At 44.1% G+C, this 21,391-nt stretch overlaps 1 protein-coding gene across 1 annotated transcript in view; it reads left to right on the top strand.

Moving 5' to 3' along the window:
• The window catches only part of GMPS (guanine monophosphate synthase), a 64,642-nt gene that overhangs the window by 22,401 nt on the left and 20,850 nt on the right, over positions 1–21,391 (top strand). Inside the window, exons 2-9 of the mRNA XM_027875701.1 lie at positions 2,603–2,784; positions 4,131–4,245; positions 9,096–9,193; positions 11,407–11,510; positions 13,823–14,016; positions 15,157–15,322; positions 17,254–17,405; positions 19,009–19,182. Coding sequence (XP_027731502.1) covers positions 2,603–2,784; positions 4,131–4,245; positions 9,096–9,193; positions 11,407–11,510; positions 13,823–14,016; positions 15,157–15,322; positions 17,254–17,405; positions 19,009–19,182 — 1,185 coding nt within the window. The remainder of the gene's footprint in view (positions 1–2,602; positions 2,785–4,130; positions 4,246–9,095; positions 9,194–11,406; positions 11,511–13,822; positions 14,017–15,156; positions 15,323–17,253; positions 17,406–19,008; positions 19,183–21,391) is intronic.

The raw sequence follows: 21,391 nt of genomic DNA, 5'->3' as shown, positions 1-21,391 counted from the left end.
GTGCAGGTGAAATTGCATTGTAACTTTCTCCTTTAATGTTAGCCTTCTTGTGCCAGTGATTTGCCTTGTGGAAACAAAAAGTTGTATCTTAAAGTCGTTTGCATTTCTCCTCTATAATCCTAAACTGTGATATGGTGTAGGGACTGGACAATTCCTTACTACCTACCATATTTTGTGTACCCGTCTTTTTTTTTTTTTTAGGGTGAGGCAGTTGGGGTTAAGTGACTTGCCCAGAGTCACACAGCTAGTCTTATGTATCTGAGTTTGGATTTGAACTCAGGTCCTCTTGACTACAGGGCCAGTGCTCTATCCACTGCACCACCTAGCTGCTCCACCCCTATCAGTTTTACAAAGGGCTTTCTTCACAAAACCTCTGAACGGATAATTGAGGACAAGTCCTGTGTACTCGCTCTCTCTCTGTCTGTCTCTGTCCCTCTTTCTCAGTACACAATAGTATTATATTACATTCATTGATAAGCAGTATTTTGTTCAGCCATTTCCCCCACTGTTGGATGTCCCCTTAATTTTCAGTTCTTTGCTACAACAAAAAGAGCTACTATATAAATATTTGTGTGTGTATGGGGCTTATTGCTTTTTCTTTACAGGCCTAGTAGTGATATGGCTGGGTCAGAGAGTATGCATTGTTTAGTAACTCTTTATAGTTCCAGATTACTTTCCAGATGTCTAGACCAATTCACAGCTCAGGCAACAGTGCATTACTGTGTCTATTTTCCCAACATTTGTCATGTTCTTTTTTTGTTAACTTTGCTTAACCAACCTAATGGGTATTAGAAACTCAGAGTTGCTTTAATTTGCATTTCTCTAATTATTAGTGATTTGAAGCATTTTATCATATGATTGTTTTTAGCTTGGATTTCTTCCCTTTAAGAACTAACTTGTTCATATTCTTTGACCATTTGTCATTTGGAATGACTTATTTTTGTAGATTTGAATCAGTTCCTTTTATAGCTTGGTGATGAGACCTTTATCAGTGAAACTTGCTAAAAAGATTTTTTCCCCAGTTAACTGTTTCCTTTCTAATTTTAACCATTGGTTTTGTTTGTGCAAAAAACCTTTAATTTTACATAATTAGAATTAACTACTGTCTCTTGTCCATCCCTTGTTTGGTCATGAACTCATACCCTATCCATAAATCTAAAGGGTAATTTCTTCTTTGTACCTCTAATTTGCTTATGATGTTTGTCATATGTCCATTTTGATTTATCTAAGTATATGTAATGTGAGAGGTTGGCCTGTACCTAGTTTCTGCCAGACTGACTACTTAATGTTTTTTAAACTACTTTTAGGTTTTCCTGCATTTTTTGTTAAATAGTGAGTTTTTAATCCAGAAGTTGGGGTCTTAGGTTGCCCAAACGTGAGGCTCCTGGGCTCTTTTGCTTACGTATATTGGGGCCCTCATCTGTTCTATTGATAGACCTCTCTGTTTCTTAACTAGTACCAGGTTATTTGGGTGAAACTGCTTTGTATTAGAGTTTGGGATCTAATACTGCAAATTCAGTTTCATGGAATCTTTTAGAGATGCTTCTTCAAATTGCATGTATTGGTATGAAAGTACATGTCCTTAAATGTGATTAAATATGTTTGATAGAAGTTGATGTGATATAACTCTTTGTGATAGGAAGTCCTAGATCTTTCAATTGTCCTTAGACCTGCAAATGACTGATGGCTCAGGAAAGCTGGAGTCTTCGTTTTATCCCAGGATGCAGGATCTTCAAGGGATGATCGAGGTCTAGGCCAGTGTGGAGTAGGGAGGGCTTCTATGAGTGAGACATACTGGCTATGAGGAAAGATCCTCGGAGCTTGGGTTACTTTTTCAATCTTGCTTCTGTTGTTGCTAAGTGAGCTATGATCATGGTCAACCCATTTCACCTGCTGGAGCCTTGGTTTCCTCATCGATAAAACTGGGCCGGAACTTGCACTACCAACCTCATGAGGTGGTTGTCTGGAAATTTCTTTGAAACCTTAAAAGTTCTGCATAAATGAGTTACTATTTTTTCTTGCCCCTGTTAAGCAGTTTGACTCCAGTCAATTTTATTTTCAAATTTTGTAGATGATAAATATATTCTTCACTGTTCAGCACTAGTAGCAACTCTGCTTTAGATATTTCATAGGCATTGTCTTTGTTCTTATGGAATGGAGAAATAAAGGCTTTTAAAGGAAGTTTGTAAGCCTAGTATTTTCGTATTAAGTGTTATTCAAATAGAGGCTGTTGAGAAATCCTGAGACCTGAGGGAGATTGTCTTGGAAAGTCCAGATAGTGATTAATCTTTTCCCGTTTAAAAATTGCCTGGCTTGGTGGTTCACAAATTGAGAGGTCTTTGGTTATGGGGGGAGGATGTGAGTTGGGACATACAAAATGTGGTCAAAGGGCTGATTTTGAATTTTTGGTTGGAGATAGTTTTAAAAACTGGATTTATATCAAATGGCTTAGTTCAGGCTTAAAAGCAAGCTTTGCGTCCATTTTCCTTGAGTCATCCAAGAAAGGTTTTTCATTTTCAGTTTTTAACATGCCCTCTATGTGGGGACACTTATTGTTTACTCATTTTCATCATTAAAAGTCCTTTGTAAATTATATTCACAGTTGGAGAATGCTGGAGGGGACCTCAGCGATAGCGGGCACCATTATGAAGGGGCTGTTGTCATTCTGGATGCCGGTGCTCAGTATGGGAAAGTCATCGACAGGAGAGTGAGGGAGCTGTTTGTCCAGTCGGAGATCTTCCCTCTGGAAACGCCAGCATTTGCCATCAAAGAGCAAGGATTTCGGTAGGCTTTGTTCCCGTGTTGTGCAGGGGCATTTCAAGAACTTGGGAGGTTGGACTGACTTATTTGTTTGATCCTCGTAAATGGCTCCATGCTGTGCTCAGGGAGGTTTTGTTCGGAAGTTGTCCGGGCACCGAAATTTTCTAAGAAAACAAGCTATTTACCAGAAATGTCTGAGAGGTTACTCGTTTTTGAAAGCAAAAACAATCTAGGTTTATCTATTTATTTAATTTTTTAAAATGTCCTCAGTTCTTGTAATTCTCTTTCATGGACAAGCTGAGGGCAGCTGGTGACCCAATAGATAAAGCCCTGGGCCTGGAGTCAGGAACATGCGAGTTCAAATGTGACCTCTAAGACGCAGCTGGGTGACCCTGGGCAAGTCACTTAACCTTTATTTGCTTCAGTTCCTCATCTGCAAAAGGGGGATAATAGCCCCTCCCTCCTAGGGTTGTTATGGGGATCAAATGAGATAATAATTGTCAGGTGCTTAGCACAGTGCCCGGTGCTACATAAATGCTTATTCCCCTCTCCTTTCCCTATCCCCCTTTGTTACATTGCATTTCCTATGTTTTCTTATGTGTCAAAGTTTAGGGGTCAATATTGAAGTGTTAAGCAATATGCCAGTGAAGCAAAGTGGACAGGGGCTATCCTAGAACACTTTTCCTTAAAGAGAGAACTTTTAAAATTAGTCTATTCTGATCTCACACTAAGGAGATTTAGTTACTAAAATACCAAAAAGATCTCTTAAGTCTAACTCAGAGATAATTGCACAGCCTGATGAGCCCTGAGGACATTGTAGCAAGATTCTCCAGTATTCAGTTTTTGAGGCTTATTTTTTTAATAAGGTTTTATTGATACTTTACACTACCCTGCTATCCTGTGTATCTCCTCAGATCTTCTCCCCTTCCTACCTGCCTCCCCCATCCATTCTCAGAGAGCCACCCCGTAGGACACATGGGATTTTTTAGAAAGGAAAGAGTCAGCATGTTTTATTGATACATTGAAAAAGCCCCAAACTGTGTGCAGTGTGTGACACCTAACCCCAACCTCTTCTAAAGGGCAGTGGAGGGGGCTGGTTCTTTGCATCTCTCTCCTTTCGAGTCCCTGCTCTGACAGGTGCTCCTAGTCTTCATTGTAATAAGAAATGTCCACCAACAAAACAGGATTCTGTGAATAAGACAAGGCCAGAAGACTGGCTGAAACAAGGTGCTGTAAGAAAGCTAACCTGAGGAGCTCGTAACTGCAGGAATCCGAGAGAGCTTTAGGCAACATTGGTACAACTGGGCTGGATAAACTGGAGAACGGTAACAGGTGATTTTCTTGGCTAAGGTTTGTTCTTTCATTCACAGTGCTATCATCATCTCTGGAGGACCAAATTCTGTGTATGCTGAAGATGCTCCCTGGTTTGATCCAGCAATATTCACGATTGGCAAGCCAGTCCTTGGAATTTGCTATGGCATGCAGGTATTCTTAGCATCAGTGCCAGCTTGCAATTAGGGATTTGTTTTGAGAGTTGATGTGTGTTTTAGTCTGTAGTTGCAGCTATGCTGGTATTTTTTGTGCTTGTGATAAAATATAATTTGAGGTCATTAAAAATTGTACTTGATTTAAGGAACCAACCACATATTGCAGTGGTTTAAATAAAATGTCTCTGCCACACTGGAAAACTTTTTTTTCCTTCCTCTTCTATACTTTGGAAGAAGCAAATCACAAGGAAAGCAAGCCCATGTGAGGAGTTGGTTTATAAAACACGGTCACTAAACTCCAGCTCCCAGGGTTCACTAGTACAGATGCAGTCCCTTCCCTCTCTCTCTTCTACAGCTGTAATCTAGGCACATTTCATTGTCTCCGATGGGGACTTCCATATTTGATATAAGTTGAGTTTTCCCCAGAACTGAAATTTTCCTGTTTAATTTATTCACGTTTTAAGTTCTGGTTACTAGGCTGGTTTTTATTCCATTTTCTAGTATTGCTTTTTCTTTATCCTCTTCCTCTTTTCAATTCACACTTTGTCCCTGGGATTAGTTTAGTTTGGAGTGCTTTGCTTCCAATCTTTTTCCTTCGGGTACTTTCTCTCCCTCCCCTACTGTCCTACCTTTTCCTGAATTCTTGGATTTTACATAAGTTTTTCAACTCTTTTTTTCCTTTCTTTTATTCATTTACCCCCTCTCTTTTGTCCCTTCTTTCCCCTTTTAATTGCGCTATTATTGCAAAATCTCTTCCTTCTTTCCCTCCGACATTTTTTTTTTTTGTGAGGCAATTGGGGTTAAGTGACTTGCCCAGAGTCACACAGGTTGTGAGTTAATGGGTGTGTTATGTGTCTGAGGCTGGACTTGAATACAGGTCCTCGTGACTCCACTGCCCCACCTAGCTGCCCCTCTCCAACATCTTTTAAATAATTTTCTTTTACTGCACCTTTTCCTAAGGAGTTTCTTTGTTCTCTTCCTTATTCATTTTCCTTTCCAGTCCTCTGAATTTTATTTTGTGGTCTGTGGGTAATACATCTGTTTGTTCTTTGTTCATTCTCTGTGTCTCACAGGGGGTTACAGCTTTGGAGGGGTTGGTTGGTGTCTTTTGTGGTCAAAGAGGCCCAAGATGATATCACTCCGTCAGGGTTACGGGACAGTGTGTCTGACTGGGGCTGATGAGGCTCCCCCGAGGGTCTGGCTCAGATAGTCAGGATGAACATCTGCACTGGAGATGTCTCTAAGTTTGTGCACCTCACATTTCTTTTGAGCTGCTGTGATTCTGCTTTGCTTATAGAGCACAGCACCTTCGATGTGGGCATGCCATGCTGGGCAGTCCTGTGTCAGTGTCTCCCCTGATGCACAGTCTGTTCCAGAGGTCTTCAGAGAGACCTTGAGAATGTCCCTGGAACCTTTCCTTATGTGAGTTCTCTGGGGCAGCTGGTGGTGACGTGGATAGAGCACTGGGCTTAGAATCAGGAAGACCTGAATTCTGATCCAATCTAGACACATGCTAGCTGTATGACCCTAGACAAATCATTTAACCCTGTTTGTCAAATGGGCTGGAGAAGGAAATGGCAAACCTCTTCAGTATTTGCCAAGAAAACCCCAGATGGGGTCATGAGGAGTCAGACACAGCTGAGCAACAACTGTGAAAGCTTCGCGGTCCGCCAAGGTTGAGCCCTTGTTTCTGGTAATTTCCCTATTACTGCCTTTGTAGGTCCTGCTCTATCCTCCTTTCTTCCTCCTGCGACTTACTTTAGAAATTTCAATTCGTGAGGGAAGCAGTGTTGGCCAAAAGCAGCCCCAAGTGGGAAAGTTATCCGGCCTCAGTTGGTCATCAGGCAGCAAACATCTATTAGGCACCTACTGGGTGCCAGGCACTGTGCTAATTGCTGGGGATGCAAAAAGAGACCAGCCCTTAAGCCTGCCCTCAAGGAGCTCAAAATCTAACAAGAAGCATGCAGACATACAAAGCAAGCTCTATATGGGAGAAATAGAGATAGTGAAGAGAGAGAAGGCCCTGGAATTAAGAGGAGTCCAGGAGGGCTTCCTGTGGAAGGTGGGATTTTATTTGGGCCCTATGGAAGCCAGGGAGGTCAGTGGGCAGAGCAGAGACAGCATTCCCAGCATGAAATAATGACTAAATTCTTTTAATTAGACCCCCTGAAATGAGATGAACTTGTGTATCATTTTCTGGTACATTCATCCCTGTTCTGATATAAGCCTGGAGCAGTGTGTTCTAGGTTACTGAGACTTTAGTGGGAGTGCTGTGCTATAAGCAGAAACAACTTAATCATTTTGCTGCTAGGTTTTATAAATGTTAAGGAACAGCTGCCACCTTTTGGCTAACTAGGATTTGATTCTATCCTTTGTAGATTATCCTGACCCTGGTTTTCTTCTTCCTCCTTCTGACCCCTTGCCCATTCTCCTGGTGTCTAGTATCTCTTCTGCCTGCTCCTGACCTTTGACCATTTTCCTGGTTGCTAGACTGTGTGAAAGATGATGAAGTAGATATGTGTTGGTATGGGGAGGGAGGGGAGAACCCTAACTAATGGGGTTGAAACTAATGATCCAAATGAGTAATGTAAGATTTCTCATTTTACGTCTGACTCAGTCATATCGTGGTTGTGCTGTGTTCATTGATTTTTTTTTCTCCTCCCTATTGAGCTGTTTTAAATCCTTCTGAGGAAAGGGGTAAATTTACAGTTTCCATAAATGGCCAAATCAGGTTTGTTTGATCAAAATATGACCTGTGCGTCTTAATATCTGAAGGATACTTGATTCAGAAAGGAAAGCCGTTAGAAATCAGGAAGTGTGCAGATCGAGCTCTTTCCCTCTTAGCTAGCTCACAAGCTTTGAAAATGAAGGGAGGAAATAGAAATCAAAGCTTCACACACGTACAAGGGATACAGATGTACGCTCATTGTTCCTCTTGGTGGAGAGCACTGGCCTGTGAAATGCCCACATCCAATTTTGCTAGGTCGATTGTAGATTTTACTTGGATTAATTCTTGGGAAAAGAAATACAAATAGAAATACAGTCTTAATAATCCACAGGCTTCCTTTAAGGCAGCACGTCTAATAAAAAGGTTTTTGTATGCTAATCACCTTTCTTTGGCATACGATAAAAATAGATCTTGATTTAATTCAACATTGGGAAAGTACGGCAAGAATTTAATAAATGTACCTTTGTTGCCACATTTATTTCCTTCCTGGAATGCTAGGGAGTACAGCCAACTGTATTCCAAATTGCGTCAGTTGATAGAAAATTTGTTGGGGTGTTTTTCCCCCTGGTCTTACAGAGAAGTATAAATATCTCCCCTTCTTTAAACTTGCTTTTACAGTTGGGCGCTTACAGAATTCACTGATAGTTCCTTGCCCAAAAAGCAAGTGTTGTTCGTTTAGATTAGCCTGACTTTCATGTTGGGCTTGGGAGGCACCAGTGGGTCGCAGTGAGACTGGAATCAGATGGCAGGATTGATGGACATTTCAGTATGTTGGTAAATGAGTAAAGTATTGATGTTCATGTTTGGTATAGAGAGTTCAGTAGGGTCTGAAGGGCAGAGTAGGGAGAGCAAATGGGATGAGTGCATGTAATAATGATTATGATAACTGGCATTTGTAGAGCACTCGTAGGCTTGCGTGCCTTACAGATATTATCTTATTTGGTCTTCAGTGAGGAAGAGGCAGCTGGGTGGCTCATGGATAGAAGGCCTGAAGTCAGGAAGACCTGAGTTCAAATCCAGCCTCAGACATTTACTAGCTGTGTGACCCTGGGCAAGGCACTTAACCTCTTTGCCTTAATCCACTGGAGAAGGAAATGGAAAATCACTCCAGTATCTTTGACAAGAAAACATGAATAGTATGGTCAGTGAGGCCCCAAAGAGTTGGATACAACTCAACGACCGAACAACAACAATTACAGATGAGGAAACTCTGGCAGGCACAGGCAGAGGTTAAGTGATTTGCCCAGAGTCACACAGCTAAAAAGTGTTTGAGGGAAGGCTGGAACTCAGGTCTTCCTGATTCCAGGTGTGGTGCCCTCTCTCCCCCTTGTGCTACCTAGCTGCCCCATAAAGGTTGAGTACTGGAAGAGCAGGAGATCTGTGACAAACAGCCCAAGAAGGACCCCTTTTCTGCTCCCCCTGCTTTTTCAGCTGTTTGTTTGGGGCCCAGACCAAACAGAGCTGTCCTGGCACTGAGTCTCGTGGGCAGCCTGCATTATGACGAGATCGGAAGTGTTTTCATCCAGCCTTCTGGGCAGAGCTCAGAGGGCTTCATCTTCTCTTTGAATTCTAGAGAAGTCTGCTCTTTGAGTATTTCCTTGTGAATTGGAGTAGTAAAATCTCCTGCTATTGAGAACGACATTGAAGGCTACGTGGCCTATTGAAGGAGCTATTGGGGAAGGCCTGTCTTCTGGCATGTTCTCAATCCAGTAATCTGTGTTCTGTGTCCACATCTCCTGCATGCATGAGTGTGCCTGTTAGCCGATGACCACAGGGCCTAGAACCTGCGGGTGGGGCAGCTGTCTCAGAGCTTCTTAGTGTGAAATCCCCCACCAGTGCTTATTTGCATTTCACTTGAATATGATGGAACAGACACCCTCTGAGAGAATGAGCAGGGCCCCACGTGTGAGCCTGAGCCCAGACTGCCAGCAGCTGTGTGATGTGGGGCCCTGAGCTCCCAGCCTTGTGTTATGCTGAGGGAGTCACAGCACAAATGGACATGGACATCGCCACGTCCACCATGGTTGGCAAAGCCAGCGTGCTGTTCAGTCATGATAACTCTGATACGTTGGGCAAGTTCTGCTTTTCCTGGTGTAATTGTAACTCTTTTGTTTTGATAGATGATGAATAAAGTATTTGGAGGTACTGTGCACAAAAAAAGTGTCAGAGAAGATGGAGTCTTCAGCATTAACATAGACAACAGCTGCTCGTTATTCAGGTATTACAGATGTGTTTGAAGAGATGGGGATGGGAGACTCTTGGGATGGGGTGCCAAGGTTTCTTACCTTGTGACCTTTGATAGTAGTCATCCCAAGTTCGGGAGCCATATCCAGAAGGGTTTCAGAGCTTGGCATCCTTTCCAGACCAGGGCTGGTGGTGGGGTGTAGGGGCAGGGGCTGGGCGGGCAGGAGTGCCATGTAGAGTCAGGAAAAAGTCCTTGCCTCCGTTAGCATTACTGATTCTTCAATGAACCCTTTCTTAGGGTGAAGTGCGGTCACCTGAGGGCTGCTTTCTTGGTGTAGAGCATTAACAACTTCGGGAATATTTCTCCAGCTTTTTGTTTGGCCTGCCCTGGCCTGGCTTCGTGCAGGGTTCTAAGATTGCCTCACTCCCACGCTCCTCTCGTGGGTGTGTTCACAGCCCAGCTTCTCTTTGTTGGCATTACCTGCTGTATGTGTTGGGTGTGTTGTTGGGTGTCACGGCCTCCAAAGCTCTGCTCCTTTTTCAGACTGATGGTCAGCCTGTTCAGTAGCTTCTGCTGCATAGTGCAGGGGGAAAGTGAACTTCTGTTTTTGTTCCTTTTTTTCTTGAAGCCCAGGAATCTTGTTTTTGTTCCTGGCTGTGCTTTGTCTGCGTTTTTCTAGCTTCATTTTGGTGGATTTTTTAGGAGAGCTGCTCTTATTCTGGGTTGTCTTGTATCACTAGCATTTAACATTGTCTTTTGTTTTATTATTTTTTGCCATTTATTTAGTCTTTTATTTTTCCCCAGCTACATGTGAAAACAATTTAGTTTTTAAAAGTCATCTTCTATTATAAAACCATTCTTTTTTCCCCCTTGCATAAAGCCAGCATGATGCTTGTCAAAGCAAGTCAATGCATGGAGGGCATCACTTTGTCGTGTCTTTGTTTTTGTTTCATTTAGGAAGATCTGCCCATGCTCTAAAGCTTCCAGTGCTTTGTGCCTATATAGTTGGCTTCATAGTAGATAGATTTGAGTTCCTGAAATCGTTGTCTTATACCTTGCTCTGACTTCAGACTAATGATAATTCCATTTTCAGCATTGAGCAAAGGGGAGTGAAAATTTTTTTCTTTAAAAAGATTCATTTTGAAAAAAAAAATCTTTTTCCATACCAAGTCTGGAAAGGCTGCCTGTTTGTAACATACAGAGCAAGTCTGTAGTGGTTTGGGAGTCAAGGTGGTCTGGGTTGGCATCCCCGGGGACCATACTGCAAGAGAGGTCTGACCTTTGAGCCTCAGTTTCTTCATTTGTGAAATCAGGCTAATAACACTGATACTGCTGACCTTTCAGGGGTCATTGTCAGGAAAATGCTTTGTAAAATATCAACTTCTTTTGTAAGTAGGTGACATTACTCTGAGGGAACTTTTTTGCAGCCATCAGTTACTTTATTGACTTTGATTTGAAGGCCAAAGGATGCTCCCCCTTCACTGAGAAAGAGTGGTTAGCTCACCCATTCTTCTGGTTTTGGGGGTGTCTCCTCAAGGCTGGGGAACTCTAATGGTCAAGATGAGGAGAAGGAAACTGGCTCCTGGGCCTGGTCCTGTCACCAAGAGCATTTAGGGCCATCAGGCTGTTTGTTTTGCTTCTCTGGCCTCAGTTATATCTGAGATTATTAGCAGGGTAAAGTCAGATGGTCTATGCTGGTCTGAATGTTCTCTGAGTTTGTCATATGTACTTTATATTTTAGGAAAAATGCTAAATTATGACTATAGAAGGTTTTGAAAGTCAGAATTCTGACTAGCCTTAGTCTCACTGATCCTTTTTTGAGCTTGAAGGCACTTTTATTATCCCCCTGCTCAGTTTGGATAATGCTAACAATTAACAGCCATATTGTGGGCGTGTCGCTTTTTTCATTGCGTTGTTCTCCACCATGAACTCAGCCCCAAGCTGCTCTTCAGGGGCTCCCTTTTTCTTTTTCTTTTTCTTTTTCTTTTCTTTTCTTTTCTTTTTTTTTTTTTTTTTTGCATTTTGGTGAGGCAAAAGGTGTTGATTTGCCCAGGGTCACAACTAGTAAGTGTCTGAGGTCGTATTTGAACTCAGGTCCTCTTAACTCCAAGGCCGGAGTTCTATCTGCTGCGCCATATAGCTGCCCCTGCAGTTACTATTTTAAGACAAATTTTAAAGCTTGTATGTAACTCGATGTTGTATGTTACAGTGTTTGCATTTGACTCTAATTGAAATTGTATTTTCAGGGGTCTTCAGAAGGAAGAGATTGTGTTGCTCACGCATGGAGACAGTGTAGACAAAGTGGCTGATGGATTCAAGGTTGTGGCACAGTCTGGGAACATTGTAGCAGGTGTGCCTTTTTTAAACACGTGTGGCTTCCATGTTTTTTTGTTTATGTGTAGAGTGAAGGTGTATAGAGTGTTCTACTGCATTGGATTCTGTTGCTCGTTTTCAGTGTTAAATCAGTTAAACAACTACTTTATTTTATTTTTTGTTTTTGGTGGGCAATCAGGGTTAAATGACTTGCCCAGGGTCACACAACTAGTAAGTAGTAAGTGTCTGAAGCTGGATTTGAACTCAGGTCCTCCTGACTCCAAGGCCAGAGCGCTATTCAGTGCTCCACCTAGCTGCCCCTAGACAACTACTTTAAAAGAGAGAGGCAGGCACCTCATGCTCTCAGTTACATGACCCCAGGGCATCTTGGCAGGCTCCCTCCCTTCCTCAAAGGGGTTGGGCTTGACCTCTCATTCTTCTTGTAACTCCAAATGTAAAATCCTATGACTTGCAGCTTCATGCTGTAGTGTGTGCGTGCCGCCGAGTTGGCTTCTGTGACCCCCAGCTGACCTTTGCACACCCTGTCCTTGACAGTGTGAGCAGCCCGGGCCGATGGACCCTTGTCCCACCCTCGTCCCTGTGGGGGACTGTGCAGGGAAGCTTGCTGCACCCACAGCACAATGGGAAGGAACCACTCTAACTGTGCCCCTGATAGGAAGATAGCCAACATGGGGAGTGGTCAGATGTCCCGCACGCGATGTCTTTCCAGGCTTCTCTGCACACTTGGACTTCTGGATAAACGCTCTGCTCCTACCTTCCTGTCTTTTCATCTCTGCCTTGTAGAATCCCGAGCTTCCTTCAGAGCTCATCTCAGGCCTTCTCTTGCAGGAAGCCTTCCCTCTAGTGATGTCTCTAATGAGCCTTTCACTGCTCTCTCCTGGTTCTCCTGCTGACTTGGACTGCTCCGTCTCTGTCTCCTTAGTTTGCTTTTCATCCAGGTCATGCCTCCTTAGTGCAGGTGTCCCCCAGGCTCTACCCTGGGTCCTGTCCTTTTCTCTTCCCCCTCTGTCCTAATTCACTTGGTCAGCTTGTCAGCTTTCATGGTTTCAGTGATCTTCTCTGAAGATTCTTCTTGTCCACCCCTAGCCTCTCTGCCAGCCCCCGGTCTTACATCTCTGTAAGTCTGTAGTCTTACATCTTACAGCTGCCTTTCAGACATCTCTAACCGGATGTCATGTCCAAAACTGAACTCATGCTCTTCCATGACAACCCTCTGCTCTCTGTTAAGGGCACCCCGAACTCCCAGTCACCCAGGCTCCCAAACCAGGTGTTACCATTGACTTCTTACTCTTAACTTTTCATACCCCCACCCTCCCACCCTCCATAGCCAGGTAGTGGTCAAGCCTTGTTTTCACCTCATATATGCCCTCTTCTCTCCCCTGATACCCACCCCCCACCCCCACCCCAGGTGCAGACCCTCATCTCCTCTCACTTGGACTTTTGCCGTACCTGGGTCGGGGTGAGGTCCTGCCTGCCTGGAGTCTCTCCCATCTATCCTCCACTAACTGGCCACTCTGTTCTCCCTAAAGTGCTGGTCTGATGGTGTCCCTCTCCTGCTTAGTAGACTCCAATAAGGTTCCCTGTTCCAAGGTCAGACAAAAAAAGTCCTTTGGTGGTCCGAAGCCCTTTCTGCTTTTACGGTTTTCTACATGAAGCTCCAATCCCCTCTAGATACTCTTCCATTCAATGATTCTGTTCTCCTTATGTTTCCTGCATAAGACACTCCCTTCTCCCACCTCAGAGCCTTTTCTCTGACTGCCTCTAGTGCCTGGCCCTCTGTCCCTCCCATCTCTGCCTCCTGGCTTCCATGGCTTCCTCAGAGCCTTAGCTGTATACCCAGCTTATTCCAGCAACCTTCCTTATGCTCTGTAATCTTTGTGCTTTCTCTCTGAAATGATGCTGGTTAGCCTATCTCTTGTTTGCAGGTTGTCCCTCCCATTAGATCTTGATCTCCTCCATGGCAGCGCCTGTTTGGGCCTTTCTTTATATCCCTAGCACTCGGCACGGTGCTGATTGACTGACCAGTTCTGAGTGTTCTCTCCCTCAGCAAATGTCACTTGACTTTTTCTGTGTTGTCTCTTCTCGATAAACCCTGTGCCCCCAAGGCCCAGCACCTCAACTGTAGAAGGCACTTGAATGGTAGTTGGACTGGATTGAGTCACTCCAACAAAGACTCGTTACTATGGTGTTTTAATTTGTATATTTTCCATCCCACCTACTGCGCTCTACTTGTCCTCAAATTTGGAAAGGAATGGCGAGGGAAAAAAAAAATCAGTCTTTTCAAACATGGATAATTTTTTAATAGCTTGTAATATTATTTCTATGAAGGTATAGCAAATGAATCTAAAAAATTGTATGGAGTGCAGTTCCACCCTGAGGTTGGCCTGACGGAAAACGGGAAAGTGATCCTGAAGAATTTTCTGTTTGACATTGCTGGCTGCAGTGGGACCTTCACTGTCCAGAACCGAGAACTTGAGTGCATTCGGGAGATCAAAGAGCAAGTGGGGACGTCCAAGGTTCTGGTGAGCACCTTACGAGATGGGACTGATGTGCTGCTCTTTCTCATCAGACTCCATAAAATGCGTTATTTGCACGTGAAACAGTTATCTCTACTTAATCTTTGTTGTTCCAAACCTTTTTCATATTGTACTTTTTATCAGTAAAAATTTTTGAGCACATGCCTTCTAAATTTGTGTATTTACTTAATCCACATACGACTACACTAATCATTATGTAGGTTGAACAATTTACACAAAAAATGGAAATTTTTAAAAGATGAGATAAAAATGCAGTGCTGTTTGAGCCTAGAGGCAGTAGGGAACCAGTGGAGTTTATGGGATAAACAAATGATGTGGTCAGACCTGGGGCAGGGAAATCAGCTCATTTGAGCAGCTGTGGAGGAGGGGTGGGGAGGCAGGGAGACTCAGCTGCAGTAGTCCAGGCAAGAGGTGAGAGGGTTGGGGCAGCGCCTGCGTGAGAGAGATGGCCTGATGGTATTCCAGTGGAGATGTGAGCTGAGGCAGAAAGAAGCAGCAAACCAAGGCCGCTAGAAGGATGGCAGTTCCCTCAATAGAGAGAGGGAAGTTTGGGAATGGGAATGATGGGTATGAGGAGAAAGGGAATGTGCTACTCAGTGTTCCCCATCAAAAGATGGAAAGCGGGTGGGGGAAACAGCTCCTCCACTGACTTTTTTCTGCCTTGGGGTTCTGAGCCTCGTGGGCCGAGAAGGAGGGCCGAGATGCCTCTCCAGCTGCTGCTGGTACCCGGATCGGATGTGGGAAGTCATCGGTGGGCCAGGTGGGCTAGGGCAGGATTGAAGGCTGGGGGTAGTTACGTTGAAGAGAATTCCAGATTGCTGTGGGTGAGGTGGGACCCTTCTTCCCATCCTCTGATGGATCCTATCCCTGTGGGTCAGAGCCCGGGCTCCGCCTTTGGAGACTGTTGGGTTACAGGAGCAAATCCTTGATAACGCTTCTTCACCGAATTGGTTCAATGTTCTCATTGGGCTGCCTAAAACTAGTTACTGGTCATGGTGAAGAATGAGTGATTAAGAAATGCTTTCAGGCACGTGCAGCTTGCCTTAGCGCGGTGCTAGTTTTCAGCCTCTCCTCATACATTTAAAGCAGGTCCATTTGCCCCACTCTCGTGTCCTTTCTCTTCAGGTTTTACTCAGTGGTGGCGTCGACTCAACGGTTTGTACAGCTCTGTTGAATCGGGCTTTGGACCAAGACCAAGTCATTGCTGTGCATATAGATAATGGCTTTATGAGGAAGAGGGAGAGCCAGTCTGTGGAAGAAGCCCTCAAAAAGCTTGGGATCCAGGTCAAAGGTACGGCTACCCAGCACGCAGCCGTGCAGAGGCGGGTCCTTTCACACGAGGCTTCTGTTAAGTCCCAGTAAAAATCCCCTCTCTTACTGGAACTCTTTCCCAGCCTCTCTTCATTGAGTGCCTTCTCTGGATTAATTATTTCTTAATTATCTTGTAGATAGCTTGTTTGTGAGATTGTGAGCTCCTGGAGGGCAGGGACTGTCTTTTGCCTCTTTTTGTGTCCCCTGGGCATAACACAGTACCTTAGCATAGTAGGCCCTCAATACATGTTTATTGATTGATTCATTGTAGGATCTTAGAATCCATTTCTTGTTTCCTAATATAGCATCTTAAACAAAACTCACAATTACTTAGATATAGGAGATTTCTGTATTATTGATGATGATCTTTGAGCTCGTCTTTTAACATCAGCCCTGGGGATAGTCTTCAAAAACATTAGTTGTGCAAGAATTATTATTAAACTAACAAATTTGTGTTTACCCAGTTTGAATTTTATAACATCACATTTCTTTTGCCTTCTTGTTTATCCTCCTTATTTGTAATTCTGTAATTTCTCTTAGGTTGTTTTCCATCTTTCTTACTGGTACCATATTAGGACAGGAGAACCCAAGAATCTCCTTGTTTTCAGATTTCTCTGAATCACAAAAGTGGTAGAAGGAAGTCAGGCTGTCCTTTCTGTCTTTCTTAGAGGTAGATTACAATCCTTAGATATTTATAGTGCTCTGGTAGAGAGACCCTTGACTTTTCATTTTTAGTTAGTTAAAGTCAGTAGTTGATGACAAGCTGTGTTTGCTCTTCAGTCAGCTGGGATGGGTGGACGGTTGCCCAGTGTGAGCAGATGGGAAATGGGCGTAAGTTCTTAGGAAGCTCCAGTTGTGGGCCAGTTGTGATGCTCAGTGCTGGCAATGCCAGCTGCAGGTTGAGCGCCATGAACCTGTGTAAGTGAAGGGCTGTTGTGAGGGGGAGGATCAAAGGAGATAATATCTATATAAAGCCTCTTTCAGACCTTAAAGTGCTGTAGGAATGAATGAATGAATGAATGAATGAATTAAATGCAAAGCAAGACAGGCTCTGCCCTCCACTGGGGGAGATAACACACAGGAAAGGTTCCAGCGGCAAGTCCACTGGAAAGGTTCCATGGTCCTTTGGGTGATGCTAGCAGTTGGGGGGGGAGAGGAGCTGTGAGTCAGTTAATCAAGAAAAGGAGGGATTCTGAGGGGAGAGTGAAGGAGGAGTTCATGTTGAGCATGAGGTTTCAGCCCTTACAAAGGTGGCAGTGGGAGCTACAGTGTCATGTGTGAGGAGAGGCAAGAAGTCTGCAGAATACAGGACGGAGAGTGACAGGAGCGGGGCCCACTGTAACCTTGGCTCGATGGCATCTTTCCACCTTCTGTGCCTGCATGTGTGCTGCTGCACACAGCTGAAGTAGTTGTGCCGGTGACTGGCTCTGTTATAGGTTTGTGTTCTCTTAGCAGTTGGTCTCTCAGCCTGGCAAGGCAGCCCTTTCAACCCTCCTCAGTTGGTTCTCTGTGAGAATCAAGAGTCAGTGCATGAAAACCGGTATTTCAGGTCTGAGTGGATAACCTGGACGAGGAGTGCCATGGATTGCTTGGCGATGTTCTCTGGGCACCCCACTACTCGGGACTGCCTTAGATCCCTGATCCTCTGTAGTTCTGCTGGCTGTGCTAGGGACTGGATTCTAGGCAGAGAGACAAGGTGGAACCTTGCTTTTCTGGGGCTGGGCTAAGGGGGATGCCCTGGAATCCTTACAGAAAGTCTCACTGTCCTTTGTTCTTGAGCAGATGTGACTCATGCATTGCTTTAAGTGAATACCAGCAGCTCTGGAAAATGTGAAAGACCCTAAGAGTTTGGGAGGACGCCTTATTCAGGCTTTGATAGTTCTTTTAAAAACACCTATGTTTGTCCCACAGTGGTCAATGCTGCTCATTCTTTCTACAACGGCACGACAACTTTACCAATATCTGAGGAAGACAGGACTCCCCGAAAAAGGATCAGCAAGACGTTGAACATGACCACAAGTCCTGAGGAAAAAAGAAAGATCATTGGAGACACTTTTGTGAAGGTACTTTTCTAATTATGTCTAAGATGGCTGTCATGCATGGATTATAATACTTGAGAATGACGTTCTGTAGTGCTTGTCAGTGACTCTGGGGTGAAGGCATCACACACCTTTTAAGAGGTACCGTTGTCCAGAAGTGAACTTCTCTGCTGTGAGAGTTGGACAGCCCTCGGTGACAGTGGGGATGACTTCTAGGTGAGGGAGGGACCTGGTGCCTCTCAGGACCCTTTCAGCTCTTAGATTCTGGGATTCTCTGAGAGGCAAGTCGCTAGTTGGCTGGGCCTCAGTTTGCTCATCTGTAAAATGAGGGCATGGGACTGTGATTGTTGCACTCACTTTCTGAATCTAGGATTCTGAGAGTTTAGCACTCAATCACAGATGTATGAGGTTTCATCAAGTCTTTCTAACAGCACTGGAAAGAGTGCTTCTTAATATACAATTTTTTTTATTTTCTGTCATTGTTATGAAATTAGAAGTTGCTTGATTTTTCAAGTAAGTCCTTAAGGAACCCCCTAATCCTTCATACCTGCTTATTGAATTCAATATTAGCCCATAGAAGGTGTGATTGGAATGATAAATCTAAGAAAAACTAATAGAGTTCAAAGCCAGTCTCCATAATTTTTGGATATTAATGCTTTGCTTCATGACAGGTGGTCTTGGGAATTCACGATGTGGTTGATTGAGTTTCCCTCTCTCTCTGAAAGGGATGACTTGCACTTGTATCCCCAAGGCTTACTGGCCGTGCTTGAAAACCATGTTCGGCTTGCCTGCCAGTGGACTCTGATGCCATCAGTTCATTTTGGTGTATTTTTTCTCCTCGGTTGGGAATATAAAGGCTTTATAAGAAAAGCACCTGTTGAGTTCCGAGAGCTGCCTCTGAGAACAAGAGAGGGAGATGTGAATATTGTATGAGTGCTCATTCTGATGCTGTGAGACAGGCTGAGCCCTGAGCCAAGCCTGTCAGCGGTCAGACGGGACTGCTACAAGGTGGTAAGAGAGGAAAGAGGCGGCTCTTAGACCCTGACTGCTGCTTGCAGGGCCCTCCCTCTCCGGCTGCTTCGGTAAGGGATAGAAAAGCCGACCAGTTTGTAAAGAGGCTCAGCCTTTCAAGGTGAGAGCTACCCCCTTTGCCCAGGCTTCAGTCAGTCAGTCAGTCAATCAGTAAACATTTATTGAGCGCCTGCTATGTGCCAGATGTGGTGTGAAGCACTTTACAGTTTTACTTCTGAATTATCGCTAGTTCTTCCTCCTTTGGTGGCTAGGGAGCTCCTGCTGAACATTGTGCCTGGAAGGCTGATGGAGCAAGCCCACCTCCTGTTCATACATCCTGCTTTCCTGCCTGAGGTGCAGGTGCTGCTGGAGGGGAAGAGGCATCCTGCTTGCTGAAGTGTTTGTCAGCGTTCTTAATTCTGTGGGCTCCAGTTCCATGGTGTGAGAGTGGGAAGATTGAGTGGGATTAGTGAGACTTTAATAGGGAAAAAGAATACTTCTGTTTTCTAGGTAGGCAGGATGGGCCTAGTGTTGTGGTGCGCTTGTAAACTGGGCTGACTCGGCCGCAGACAGATCTCCATCTGCTTGAGCTGCGTGTCCATCCTCTTGGTTACAGATTGCCAACGAAGTCATTGGAGAGATGAACCTGAAGCCAGAGGAGGTTTTCCTTGCCCAGGGAACTCTAAGGCCTGATCTCATTGAAAGTGCATCCCTCGTTGCGAGTGGCAAAGCCGAGGTTATCAAAACGCATCACAACGATACAGAGCTCATCAGAAAACTGAGAGAGGAGGTAAGCAGACGGGACAGCGAGGCAGTCATTCGGAGGGAGCGTGGGGGCATTGGCACAAACTTATCCCCACCCTGGGAAAAGCGCAGGGGCATGCCCTTGCTCGTGAGGGTGTTGACAGTGCCAGCTTCACCTGGGAGATGCACCAGGCACCACAGCGAAGAGAAAGAGTCCTGGACCGAGAGGCAGAAGGCCCGGGCCCAGGCCCAGGCCTCAGCTCTGCCTCGTAGTGTAGTAATCGTGTGACTTTTCATAGCTTTGACCTCTGTGAGCCTCAGTTTTCTAGGAGGTTCAACTAGGGTCATTTCTGGATCCCTTTCAGTTCTAACATATGATCCTATTATTTCAGGCAACATTTGCTAATGAAAAGACTGCTTTGGTTGCAAAAAAAAGAAGTGTGTCTTTTTAAAGATTCAGTTTAATTTTATTTTCAGTTACATGTTCTTTTCCCCTCCCCCACTCATTGAGGAAATAAGAAAAACAAAACCCTTTACAGATAATGTATAATGAAGCAAAGCAAATTCCCATATTTGCTTTGTCCCAAAAAATGCTTCAGTTAGCGCCCTGGAGTCCGTTAATCCTCTCTGTCTGGAGGTGGGGGCGTGTTTTATCATGAATCCTTCGGAGTCGTGGTTGATCATTTTGTTGATCAGAGTTCTTAAGTATTTCAAAGTTGTTCATCTTTACAATACTGTTTTGTCTAAATTGTTCTCCTTGTTCAGCTCACTGCACTTTACCACCAGTTGATACAAGTCTTCCCAGCTTCTCTGAAAGCATCCCCTTCATCTTTTCTTCTAGCACCGTAGTATTTCATCATATTCATATACTGTAACTTGTTCAGCCTTTCCCAAATTGATGGGTGTCCTCTCATTTTCGAATTCTTTGCTACTACAAAAAGAGCTGCCAAACATTTTTTTTAACATGAGAAATATTTTTATATATATGTATGTGTATAATTTTTGTGTAGATATGGGTACTTTCCTTCTTTCTTTGCTCTCTTTTGAGTATAGACTACTAGTGTTATTATTGGATCAAAGGGTATGCCCAATTTAATAGCTTTTTGGCCGAGTTCCAAGTTGCTTTCCTGAATGGTTGGACTGGTTTACAGATCCACCAACAATGCATTAGTATACCTATTTTCCCACAGCCCTTCTAGCATTTGTCATTTTCCTGTTTTGTCAACTTTGCCAATCTCCTGGGTAGAAGTTGTTTTAATTGGAGTTGTTGTAGTTTTTCATTTCTCTAATTATTAGTGATTTAGAGCATCTTTTCATGTGGGTATTGATAGCCTGGATTTCTTCCTCTGAAAACTGCCTATTTTTGTATTTGCCAGTTGAGGAATGACTCAAATTCTTATAAATTTGGCTGAATTTACTTCTTTCTTGATGCGCTGTCCAGGACCTTCCTACCGGGGAATGCCACTATGGTTGCAGGTCTCCATAGTATACTTTTGAATTTGTGACTCAGAACTAGGTAGTGCACACTAAATCTGCCAGTTGGCATCTGTTCCTGCACACAGTGCCTGGTATTGATTTGGGACCCTCCTCTTGCCCTGGTGCAAACCCTCTCCCTGGGAGCTGGTGTGCTTCTGGCCACCCCCCATCCCCGATGTCTGTGGACCTAAAGTTTCTCACCCCATGTTGACTTCGGCTAGAAAAACAGCTCATTGACCTATTCTTGGATTTTCCCCATCAAAATCTGGTCTGGTGTGTTTCCTAGATCTGTCTTGAATAATTGATGCAGAAGGGAAGCTTACTGTGACTCTGCCATCTTGGCTCTCTAATTTATTTATGCTGTCGACCTGTATGTCTAAATTGTGTGCTTATTTGGAGCTTGCTGTGCTCTGTGCCTATTTTCTGCCTGTTTACCTAGTTTTCCAGCGTTTTCAGCAGCTTTTGTTGAGTAGTGAGTTCTTTCCCCAGTAACTCTGATCTTTGCGTTTATCGTTGCTAGTTTGATGTGCTAGCTTGCTTACGTGTATCGTGTACCTAATCTCCTCTGATTAACCTTTTTATTTCATACCCAGTACCACATTGTTTCAATGGTTATGGCTTTGCAGTATAGTTTGAGAGCTGGTACTGCTACTCACTCTTCCTTCTCACTTTTTTTCATTGATTCTCTTGACATTCTTGACCTTTTGTTTCTCCCGTTGGATTTTATTTATTTATTTATTTTAGCTCTATAAAGTAGTCCTTTGGCAGTTTGGTTGGGA

Source organism: Vombatus ursinus, unplaced genomic scaffold (assembly GCF_900497805.2).
Source record: "Vombatus ursinus unplaced genomic scaffold, bare-nosed wombat genome assembly UNPS02014810.1, whole genome shotgun sequence".
Taxonomy (NCBI): Eukaryota; Metazoa; Chordata; class Mammalia; order Diprotodontia; family Vombatidae; genus Vombatus; species Vombatus ursinus.
The sequence above is the reverse complement of the archived record's forward strand: the minus strand, read 5'-3'. Positions and strand labels throughout refer to the sequence as shown.